Source organism: Mastomys coucha, unplaced genomic scaffold (genome assembly GCF_008632895.1).
Source record: "Mastomys coucha isolate ucsf_1 unplaced genomic scaffold, UCSF_Mcou_1 pScaffold6, whole genome shotgun sequence".
NCBI classification, from domain to species: domain Eukaryota; kingdom Metazoa; phylum Chordata; class Mammalia; order Rodentia; family Muridae; genus Mastomys; species Mastomys coucha.
The window spans coordinates 7781581-7792898 of NW_022196912.1; the positions used below are offsets into that span (position 1 = coordinate 7781581).

At 53.0% G+C, this 11318-nt stretch overlaps 1 protein-coding gene and 1 long non-coding RNA gene across 5 annotated transcripts in view; one reads left to right on the top strand and one right to left on the bottom strand.

Moving 5' to 3' along the window:
* The window catches only part of Six3 (SIX homeobox 3), an 11714-nt gene extending 4696 nt beyond the window's left edge, over positions 1-7018 (bottom strand). The window contains exon 1 of the mRNA XM_031356620.1: positions 6762-7018. Coding sequence (XP_031212480.1) covers positions 6762-6816 — 55 coding nt within the window. The 5' untranslated portion in view covers positions 6817-7018. The remainder of the gene's footprint in view (positions 1-6761) is intronic.
* LOC116080273 lies at positions 1920-10470 on the top strand. Of its 4 annotated transcripts, none has more exons than XR_004114375.1 (4): positions 1920-2431; positions 3100-3195; positions 5797-7863; positions 8214-10470. It is a non-coding gene; the product is annotated as an uncharacterized LOC116080273 (long non-coding RNA). The 4 variants fall into 4 exon arrangements; XR_004114374.1 differs by having other exon boundaries at positions 5797-5841; positions 6035-10470; XR_004114373.1 differs by having other exon boundaries at positions 5797-10470.
* Positions 10471-11318: the final 848 nt, after the last annotated feature.

An 11318-nucleotide genomic window follows, 5' to 3' on the forward strand; every position in this document is an offset into this window, starting at 1 on the left:
TCAAAGAAGTTTTGATCAAAAATTTGAAAAGGAAGAGGCATAGAGTAGTTGAATGTGGTAAGCAATTAGTTACAAGGAGTGTTTGGGGTTAGGAAGAGGCGCCCAGCCTCAGGAACACCAGGCAGCCTTAGAGGAGGCTGGGGACCAGGTGGCCCGTCAAGGTTTGCACAGGGTGTCTCAGCCACCTCCTTCTGTCTATGTGACCACTGATAGTGGTCAGGAAGAGAGGAGAGATGAAGAGGCTCGCTGCATAGTCTCCGTAGCAAGTTGCTGGGGAGACTAGATCTGGGAAACAGAATCTGGTACCTAGCAAGTTGAAGCCAGGGTTAAGAAAGCTTGAGGTTGGAAGTGTTTCCTGGCCAGTGCCCTTGGACTACATTTCCCAACTCCTTCCACACCATTGCACAGCCAAGCATTGGTAAATTCTTCCATCACCATGTTATTTTAAAACAGTGGAAACACTACACTTTCTCTGTCTTCAAAAGCAACTCCACTCTTTGTTCCCCTCCCCCAGACTTCAGCTGCCTCCCAGAGTGGTAGACCAGTAACAGGAGGCCAGAACCTGGACCCCGGGGAGGCTGGAGGATGCCCACTTTTCCTATATCCATGGGTACAAGCCCTGGAGTGTCCAACATCCTCTAAAAGATACAGAAACTTTGGAGGCCACCCGGAGTAAGCGTCCAAGGCCTGAAAGTTCAGTGTTTGCTAATACTGTAAATAACTATAATAGATAATAAAAGCTGAAATTCTCCATACATAAAACAGTAGCATAACCCTGAAACAGACTCCCCCTTGTCCAAAGAATGCAGAGGGTCTTTCCTGCCTGCGGCTACCATGAGCATTTATTTATTCTTAGGTATGTTGCCTGTGGGAAGTTGTAATCTGCAACTTAAGGCAGGCCTCCCTTTGTGAGGTTTCTGTAACTATGGAAGTGTGATTTACCCAGATTTGTCCGGGTCAGAGCCATCTTTCCCTACGCACTGTGTATATTTAGACACGATTCGGTTTGGTGTTAAAAAGTGTATATGTTGAATGGATTCACACACAGTAGCCAACAATGCCCACATTGTCGGCCCATGTACAACGCGTATTGAAACGCAGCGCCCAGACTTCAACTAATCTGCCCTCAATAAAGCTGAAATAATTATCCTAAGCTGCCTTTCCAGAAGAAAAATCATTGAGGAATTCACAACTTTTTTTTTTTTTAAAAGATCTTTTCTACATTCCGATGCAGATCTGGGGGCGCGGCGCCGGGTACACACCACTCGGGAGAACTCAATGAGAGAGGAGTGGAAAAAAAAGAAGTTGTGGGAGAATTTAAACGTGAACCCAACTGAAGCCAAAATGGTCGCAGGCCCTAAATCTCAAGCTCGGGTCTTTCTTAGGCCTTGATCCAGCAGTGCCAGGTTTTAAAGGGCCGAGGAGTGCTAACCCGATTTGAGGGTGACACCGAATGTTTGGGTTGGGCTAGGGGACTATACTGGCTCTTTAGCAGGAGGCAGGTGGGGGACCTAAGCTCCTTGACTAGAGCAGAAGAATCTTCCTTCTAAAAGGTGGATCCGTCGAGCCCCACTTTGGCGGTCTCTCTCTCTCCAAACACCCTCATCTGGACCAGGAGTACTTTTCCGCTCAACTGCGAAGCTCTGGGCGGTCGCTCCTTGCGGACCCAGAAAGAGCCCAAAGGTTGGGACACAAAAACAGACACTTCATCTTTTCTTCCGGACCCCTTTCTCTTGTAGGGGGAAGGATTATAGACTGAAAGGTGGGAGGGAGAAGGGGCAGGAGGAGGAAGCGGGGGAGGAAGGAATGAAAAAGGGGAGGGGAGTGGGTATTGTGCCGCGTGTGGAGGGGGAGAATTCCTACGGGTGGGTTTCCGAATATTGTGTTCAACTTTTTGAAAGCAGCTCGTGACCCCGAAACTGCATCCCTCGGAGCCGGGGACCCAGGCGCCAGGCGGGCGGTTGAACCTGACCAGTCCCCTCCCAATCCCCGCAACCCCCCCCCCCAGCCTCCGAGTGTGTGTGGGGGGGAACCCAGGCCTGGAGGGAGGCTGGGCAGGTGCCGAGGGCTGTGCCGAAAGCGCTGAAATCAAAAACCCTCGCCACTCAGGAAGAATTGAGGCAAAAGGATTACAGATGCTGCTCGAGGACAGCCCTGTACTCCCGCAAGTGCCTGGTAGCCCATGGGCCCGCGGGGATCTGCAGTTCGCTGTCGGCTGCCCCTTGTGAGCGCTGAGTCGGGAGGAGGGCGCAGGCAAGGCGCAAGACTCTGAGCGCTCCCCTACCCTGCTCGGGCCCGCAGCAGCCCGGACTGTCGCAGAGCCTCTCTGCAGGGAAGGCTCTGCGCCGCCCTCTGAGCCCACCTCGTGGCCACAACGCTGCTAGCGCTTCTCCAGCCCAGGCCGGAAGCACTCCGCTGCCTCCCGAAGCGGGTAAGTTGAGAGTCCCGAAAGCTGAGCAGAGAGGCGGGGCGGGTGGGGACCGATGCTTCTTGTGGGACTGGATCCCGCCGAGGCTCCGCGCGGGCTTGATCTAAAAGGTTTGGGTGTGTGCATTTTTGGAAAGGGTATCTGTGGACCTCTGGAGTTTCCTCAAATTCCCGTTCTCTGAGCATTGGGGAGAGGAGCTGGTGCAGGCTGCTTTGCTCACTAATCTGGGGTGGTAATGCGAGGGCTCGGAATGGAGACCAGGGTACTTCCAGAGTGGGTGGGACGCTGAGGATCGCCTGCACTCCGGTACTCTCAGAGCCACAAACCCGAGGGGGATTGGCTTGTGTTCTCTCTCTCTCTCTCTCTCTCTCTCTCTCTCTCTCTCTCTCTCTCTCTGGCCTCTCGACTCAAGGACTGGGGACTCGGTGGATCTGCGGCATTGGTACCCACAGAGGTCACCTGCAGACAAATTTGCCGCCACCCTTCAACCCTGGCCTACCGGGTCAGAGGATTAGAGTTCAGTTGCTGTGGGGAGAAATGGAGCAGTTGAATTGGGAAGTGTTAAATCCTGCTCTGCTGGGCATTTATTTACAAATATCAACTCCAACACAGCAATGAGAAAGTCCGAGGACTTTGCAGGAGGCATACTCCCTCCTTGTTTTGGATTACAGGGAAAGCCAAGGAAAGCGAGCCCCAGAAGGCCTGTGACAGCTGCACCCAGTTCCCCCTTGCTCAACTCGGAACAGCCAACCCAAGGGGTCAGGAAGGTTTGTCCTGGGGGCAACGCCTCTTCCGAACTCTAGGACGTAGGAAGGCAGAGATTGCTGGGTAGCGGGTGGTCTGGGCCTCCCCGCAAGTGCAAATGGAGGAACTTGGTGCAGACCGCCAGGGAGGGCGCGGGGGAGCGCTGTACTCTGGCAGGGAGGCCTCGAAACCCTTCAAGGACCCTGATTACTTTCCTTTAAACAACAACAAACAAACAAACAACAACAACAACTGCTCCCTCCCCTTAGCTCCCCTCCCTTTCTTAGCCTCCGGGGACCAGGGCTTCAAGCAATTGTCCATCAGGACAGTAAACACAGCTCAGTTGCCTCAACTTTCCCGGTGCATAAAAGTTCCCGGCGTGAGGGGAAATTTGAATATTTGATCAGCCCCTTTGAGTGACCCTCATTAGCCTGGCGCCCTGCTAAGGCCCCACCATTGCAAGAAAGCTACTGGGCCCGGCATTTGTACGCCTTGTTAGCGCTGCTTAATGAAGCTGCCTCGACGGCTCAAAGGCGGTCTCTGGGGCCGGCAGCGCGCACCTCTCGGCACCCCGCTCTGCCTAATGAGCCCCGCCGCCCGCTAAAGGCCCTTCCACCCCCCACATCCTCAAACAAGAGGGGGTTGGCTCAGTCTAGGACCTGAACACCTCCCACCATCAAGCCCAGGAGGGTGGTCACAAACCCAGTCTAGCTGGCTGCACAGTGATCTAGGCCCTGGAGAAAGGAGAAGGATACTAGAGCGATGCAAGCTAAAAATGGTTGCGTGCTTGGGGAGTAGGGAGGTGGATTTTACAACCACTAGGTCTAATTCACCCGTGTGTGCCATGAACTTTCCACCCCCCACAGGGCCAGCTGTAAATCAATTAATCAGCGCACCTCCTTAAAGGTGCATCTGAACTAGTGTCAGAGCGTCAGAAGGGCTGGTCCACAGGGGAGGCTCAGCTTTCCACTTCTCTTCCTCAAATTCCTTTGCTCTGGTCTCCCCAGGAGGCCTCACACTTCTCCCCAGGAGGCCTCACACTTTCCGGAAGGTCAACCTTCCTGACAACTAGAACTCTAGGCCGGTGTTTGAGAAAGGGTGGGCACTTCTGCTCACACCCCCTCAGAGACTGACTTCCAGTTTCACACTTGCCTTCCCACAATCCCTCCCCTGGTCTGTCTTCGTGTTTCTAGCCCTAGAGAGGTCTGAAGAAGTTTCCCCAGGAAAGGCCACTCCTCTTAGGCAAGACTGGGGCCCAAAACAAACCTGGAGGGGAGAGAGAAAATCCTAGGAAAAAGGAGGTGGAGACAGCCACCCACAAGGACAAGCATCTACTCCTCTCCTCTTCTTGGGCCAAGGAACACGGCTAACTTGTTAACATAAGGAACCATTAGAAATTGCACTTCGCTCCTCAGAAAGAGTTGACATCTCTCACTGCCCTCTTGTCTCCATTGTCCTTTCTCCTGGACAATTGGAACTCACGGTCCCCTTTCACTGCCTTCTTGCCCTAGCACTTGCTGGGTCTGAGGAGCAGAGAACAGAGAACTCTCGGTTCTCCACTCAGGACTTTCTGGAAGCCCACCTCCATATAGTCACCAGCCCACCCTCCTACGATGGAAGATTGTAGATTGAGATTGCTAGCCTCAAGACCCCATTCAATGCCAGCTTTCAACTAATACTGAAGGCCAATGTAGGTCCTGGGATATAAGAGCCTCAGAGTCTAAGTCTATTTGACCAGCCCCTCCTCCCTTACCTCCTTCCATTCATCTCCACTCCCGTGCCCAGCCCCCCTTTTCATTCCACGACCCCCTAAACCAAGCCCAGGCATAAACTCCAGAATCATCTCTGAGCCGGGCTACAATAGTGCCCAGGTCACGATCCGTTCTAAGGGCAAAAGCAGCGGCAAATAAAGTCAGGGGCTGGTGCTCTAAGAGAGAGGGAGACCTGAAACGGAGGGTAGAATTCAGTTCGGGGGCCCACCGGCTGCTCAGGGGAGGAGGCGAAAGGAGGGGGCTGGGAGTCCACGGGCATTGGGTCGGGGCAGCAGGGACTTCAGGCGTCGGCGTGGGGGGCTAGATCCGGAGGAGAGGGGAGGGGTGGCGGGGGTCGGAGGAGCACGCAGGGCGGAGGGGTGTGGGGCTCTTTAAGAGCCCCCAGGCTAGCAGGAGAGGCGCGCGGCCCTGTGCTGGTAGCGCACTGACCCCGAAGGGGATTTAGCGGGAAGGGAGCGACCGAGTTCTGGGGGCTTTGTCCGGGGGCGCCCAGAAAGGCCGAGGCACAAGAATAAGAAGCGGCTGCTGCGTGAAAGGCTGCGAGGAGCGGCGGCGCTGCTGCTCTTGACTTCTGAGCAGGGCTTAGAAGGCCTGCCCCGGCTTAAGCTGAACGGAGGGTGCTGAGCCCCGAGCGCCGAGTTCACGAGCTCTGAGTCCCTGGCCTCTAAGCTGAGAAGACGTGGGATGGGGCAGACGCTGGAGTAGTGGGTCTTCTTGTGACAACCCCCCTTTGGATCTCACAGCCTTGCTACCCTAGCGCAGGGTTGTTAGCCTAACCCGCCGCGTCTGGCACAGCCAAAGAAATTTATTTTCCCAGCTTGGCTTTTGCTTTTGTGTGTCCACCTCGAGCAGATCCGGAGCTGGCCGACCCCAGACTGATTCTCAACAGGTGGCTGGGTAAGTCTGTTTAAAGAATTCTGTGTAAATCCTCCGCTCCTCCCCGACCCTTCCTTTTCCCCTCCCTCTTTCCCCCTAGGCGGGTCCGAATTCTCTGGGCTCCTCCCGCCAACGATGGCTCGGGTTGGGGGGTGGGGCGGGGTGGCAGGGTACTAGCGCCCTACCACGGAGGTTTTCTGGCTCTCGGTTCCAGGTTAGTAGACCCCTTGTGAAGCTCCACCCGGTACCCCGGAGTCCCAATCACCAATGATTACTCTCAGCTTCTTGCACTGAACCTCTGCTCCCCGAGAGGGGGAAGGAGGCAGAGCGCGCAGCAGAACCTCGAGATTTGAACCTGCAGGAAAGGGTTCGAGGGATCGCTGGACCAGCGGTCTTGGTGTAGGGGTCACAGAGGAAAAAGAGTTCGCCATCCTCTTTGTGGGAGACACGAGAGACTGCTTGGAGGGATGCGCGCCTGCTGCACAAAGCCGGGCAGAGGAGTAGGGAGTGGTTCTGCAACCGAGGATAGTGGTGGGTTGGGGGAGGAGGTAGAAGAGGCCAAAAGAGGGGGGAGGAGAACCAAAGAAAGGGAAGGGCAAGATATCCAGGTCATCCGAGAGAAAAGTCCAAAAATGTGCCTAATGCGTGCATGCATAGAGCAGACGCGCGCTCGGGGGCGCACAATCTCTCTCTCTCTCTCTCTCTCTCTCTCTCTCTCTCTCTCTCTCTCTCTCTCTCTCTCTCTCTCCTTCTACACAGGTAGTCCCCCAGTCCCCCACACACTCTGTGTTAGTCGTACAGGGCCCATCGCACACAGAGAAACCACCTTACTCCACACCCCACACCTCACCCCGCCGGCCCAAAGACTGACCACCTGCGCAGGAGTCGGGAGGGAGGGAAGCCGGGATGACACTAGGGTAGGGGAGCAGGGAGGATCTTACCTGCGGAAAGGTAAGAGAAGCAGGGAACTTGTAGCAGCGGCGGATAAATATTCATTAGGAAGTGTAAGTCCTTTCAAAGGGCTTGGCGCGCGCGCTCTAGCTCCTGTCTCTCTCCCTCTCTCTCTCTCCCTCCCTCTGTCCGCCAGGAAGGCTTCCCCTCCTCTAGCTATCTCAACGCCGCTCCCCCCCCCCTCCTGCGAAATACCGGGTGGATCTGAGGCTAGCTAACCTGTTGGGGAGCCTGAACTGCGGCAGCGCCTCTACAGCTAGCAGTTTGCTTTCGCTCCTGGGGCGCGGGTTACCCCCCCATTCTCTCCCCTCCCTCCTTTCGCCCAGCCCCTCACCCCTCCTAAATTACTACATCATTAGCTTTATTGGGGGGAGCAGCCACACGCACCTCTCCATAGAAGGGTGACTAGTTGGTGCCCTGCGTTACAACCCCAACTCCATTTCCACCTCATTCTCACCCATCTGCACATTCTCACCCAATCTTGCTTCCTTTTCTTCGCTCTTTCCACCTCCACCTCCATCCTGTGTCAGTCTAACTCCCTCAGCAGCCCTCCCACCCGCCGCCGCCAATCCGGAGCACAGATTGGGTTGGGAGTGAGACAGCAAGGCAGTTAGGTCCGAAGGTCCTGTGTGTCGAGGTTAGAACTCCTCCCTGCCGTGAGTATGGGGTGGTTATCAAGATCTCCTTCTCCTTCCTGACCCTGCGAGGTTACCAAATAGCTTGGACCTTTGAATCAGATCTCTGGAGTGAGCCTTAAGAACTCCAGTCATACAGATCTCAGGGCCTGGCCCTTTCACCCGCCAGGAAAGCTGCTTGAGGGAAGGGGAGAAGTGGCTTCAGTCAGCACCAACGCGCAGGAAAAACTCCTAGGCCGACAGTCGGACTAATATTCGTCCTTTAAGAACACACTACCTGAAGTTAGTCGCATGTCATCTTCAATCAAGGAAAGAAAAAAAAACCCTCACATCTAGAAGATTCCCTAAAGCCAGTTCCAACAGCACTCGAAAGTGTGAGCTCACACCCTTCTCGGTGCACGCCCCAGTGCCTGCTCTCTCGCGGGCGGGTGAAAATAACAGGCTGCCCAGGCCAGAGGTGAGAAGGCGGCGGAGGAATACATCGCTTAGGGTTGTTTAGGAACTTAAATAACTGTTTTCAGTACTCTGCTTCTGCTATCAGGTCCTTAGGTTCCTCTAGGGACCCTGAAAAGTGGCTTCGGCCCACGGTGCCTAGGGAGAGACTCTAGCTCTGGCTCTCCTACTGGGAGCTTAAAGTTGGGGTGAGGGCTTTAAGGAGGGGCCGAGGGGGCGGGCCCTCTAGTTTGCAGTCGTAAGTGCAGTTGCGCCTGGGACTCCAAAAAAGTAGAGTTTCGCCCCCTAACGCTCAGGGTGCTTGGAGGCTCCCCGAGCTTAACTACGGAGCTTCTGCTCTCTCTTGAGCCCCAGGGCAACACAGGACGCGACGGTGGCCAGGATGCCAGCTGACGTCTAAGACTTCATTTGCCTTTCATTTTGGCTGTTCGGAGCTACTGTCTACCAGGGGAGGTTCTAGAAGCTGGTCGCACCCGTCCTGAATCCATCCTGTGAGGTGACAGAGGGTCGCTCCTTCATATTAAAGGTTAGCATAATACTTACTAGGGTAGAGAAAGGTATGGGGGAAAAAAGGCCTAGGGTATCTAGGGCTCAGAGACTTGCCAACATTACAGCTCACCCAAAGTCCAGAACCTCCCTTTCTGCACCTTCTCTCCCCAACACACATCCCTAAGGTCTCATCCTCATCCTACCTTACAGAAGGTAAAGTGTGTGAGAACACACTTAGGAAAATGATAGGAATGTTAAATCAGTACTGGAGGAATAAAGATGTGTGCAAGGAATGGATCGGATACATGGGCACACACCTTGTCCAGATGCAGACAAAAGCTAACCGTGTCCACATGGAGTGACCCCCAAACATGCACAAAAGTGTACAGGAAGCCAAGGAGAGTGGGGCCAGCCAGCTCATCTTCCTTCAAGATGCCCAGTGGTCCTGGAGAAAAATCTTCATTGAATCTTCTGTATGGAAAGTTTCAGGCCATGCCCTGAAGAAAAGACCAAGGAATCATCGGGCTCTCCTACCTGCTCTGTTGGAGACACCCAGAAGAGGGCAATGCAGGAAAGATTCCTTTTGCTTCTGTTATTTCTTTTGGTTGCTGTCTTTTTCACCCTTTGCCTGGGAAATTGTGATCTGGAATAGGGCTTGAGTAGGCAGCACAGGCCTCCACTAGATAACAAGAGATTCTCAATTTCCAATGAGGACATTCAGTTCTAAGGAAGCTTCCAGATATGGGAAAGACCCATTTTGTTCCCTTTCCTCTTCTGAGATCTGAAAAAACAAACAAACAAGCAAACAAACAAACAAACAAAAACTATAGCCCAGCCCCGTGTACATCAAATAAATCCACAAGGACTATGTTAGACCAAGCTAAGTTATGTATTTAACTCATTTTCTTTTGTGAGATACTGAGAAGTCTTCAACTTCCTCTATTCCGGGCAGGGATTGAGGTCCTGGCCTGGCAGAGGTTCCACAACAGGGTTTCCCACAGTGGTTCTGGGGCTCGGCTTAAGGTGTACAGACGTGTTTTCTCGGTCACCTCCTCTGCATGTTGAGTCCTGTGGAACAGTCCCAGACAATGGCTGCCCCAGTTCCTTCTAGAAGAGGCAGGGGCTGCTCAGAGCACCGCTGCCCCTCCCGACCTCACCTCATTTTCCAATGTGCTCTCTTGAGCTCATTCTCTGAGCCTCTCCCTCTTAAAGTAGTAGGCATGAGTCTTGGCCAACTAAAAGAAAAGACTAGGGAAGGGGAGGAAGGAAGTGGGAAAGAGAGCTGCCTCCTGGGCCAACGTGTCCAATAACCACTCTCTAAGGAGCAAAAGAGAGCATGTGTTGTAGAGAAGAAGTGACCCCCCCTCCCCTGAACATTTCTGCAGGGCACATTGCAACAGATGTAACTGTCCACTGAGGAGATGGAGGGTATGAATAGGGAAGAATTTAATTCCTGGACATTTTAGTGAAAGTGTTCTAGATTGTATTTTGAACAATAAACTGTGAAAATCAAATTCGAGCCCACGCAATCTGAATCTTCCTTGGGAGGGCTGGTTCTTTCAGAGCTGTCTTTTTCTCCAGGTCACTTTTCTCTCACCCCCAATGGGAGTCACCTGCTGATGCTCCTCAGGAAGAGGCTGTGACTGAAAGAGTGAAGTGAATACAGGCACATCATTCTCAGAACCAAAATGTACCCTGGTTCCTTCTAGCTAAGATTCAGAACATGAAGAAACTGGTTGCCTTTGAACGCCCTCACCTTCTCTAAGAAGAAGTTTCTAGCCTTTCGCACAACAAACCACAGCATTTTAGAACTGGAAATGTTTCTTCAAACTTTAACTTAAAAAAAAAATGTTTATGGGGCTTTAGCTGGAACACTTGTAACATTCAGTTCTCAAGGAAAGATCAACTGCTTTCTCATAACCCCAACTGTTCCACACACTTTACAGGATGTAATGTATTTTCTTTCTTATCCTTGTGCCTTCTGCCCAGGACACAGGCCTAGGGGCAAAGCTTCCAAGGTCTGTGACCTCTTGATAGCACCTGTAATTGTTCGCCTTTTGTTTTTGTGCCTTGAAAATCTCTCATATACGTCTATGAATATATGCATGTGCATGCGTGTGCTCCTATCGGGTTGGCCACACTTTCTCAACAACTCTTGAAGACCAAACCATTTCCATTGCCCAGGGCAAAGGGCTAATCACCTTCTGGGTATAGAGTTGTCATAGTAGTATCCGTGTGTGTGTGTGTGTGTGTGTGTGTGTGTGTGTGTGTGTTTGTGTGTGTGTGTAATGACTTTCAAGAATAAATTAAAACAATCAGATACCGCTTTAATCTTTTCCTCAACAGCGGCAACGTTCTAGAGATGGGGCCTCACCTTCCAAGGTGCCTTCACTCCCAGAGGGCCCGGGCTCTCTGCCGCAGCCCAACACTGGGCTTGCGCTCAGAGAGGAGGTATTCCGACGGAAAAAATCCCATACATTTTTAACTACAGTGATTACTAAATTAATAGCAGGCACCAAGACAGATGTCAAAACGTCTTGAAAATGTTTATCTGTGAATAATTGAGAAGGTAGTGGGACGCATTATCTGATTGTGTAATGAAATATGTATGAGGAACAGCTGTTTGCAGCAGCCTCTTCCCGTTGCCGCCGTCTTAGCCAGGGTCCTTCTCTCGCAAGCTTTCTTCTACTTTCTTCCACCTGGGAGTTTACTCCCCTCTTCCTTGATTGCTCGCACTGCTGTGGCTGTAGTGAACCCCAGAGTCTCCTGGTTCTCTAATGAAGGTTAGCCACGCAGTTTCCTCTAAGCCTTGCTGGATTGGTGTTCCGTAGTGGGATGAGGCTTCGTTGTCTGCTCTTCTGGCCATCGCGCCTTCGGGCCAGGCTGCCCGCTGGGCCTCCATGGAAGCGGGAGAGCAGACGATAGAGCGGCGGCGGCGACAGCGGTGGCTCGGAGCCCTCGGAGCACCTG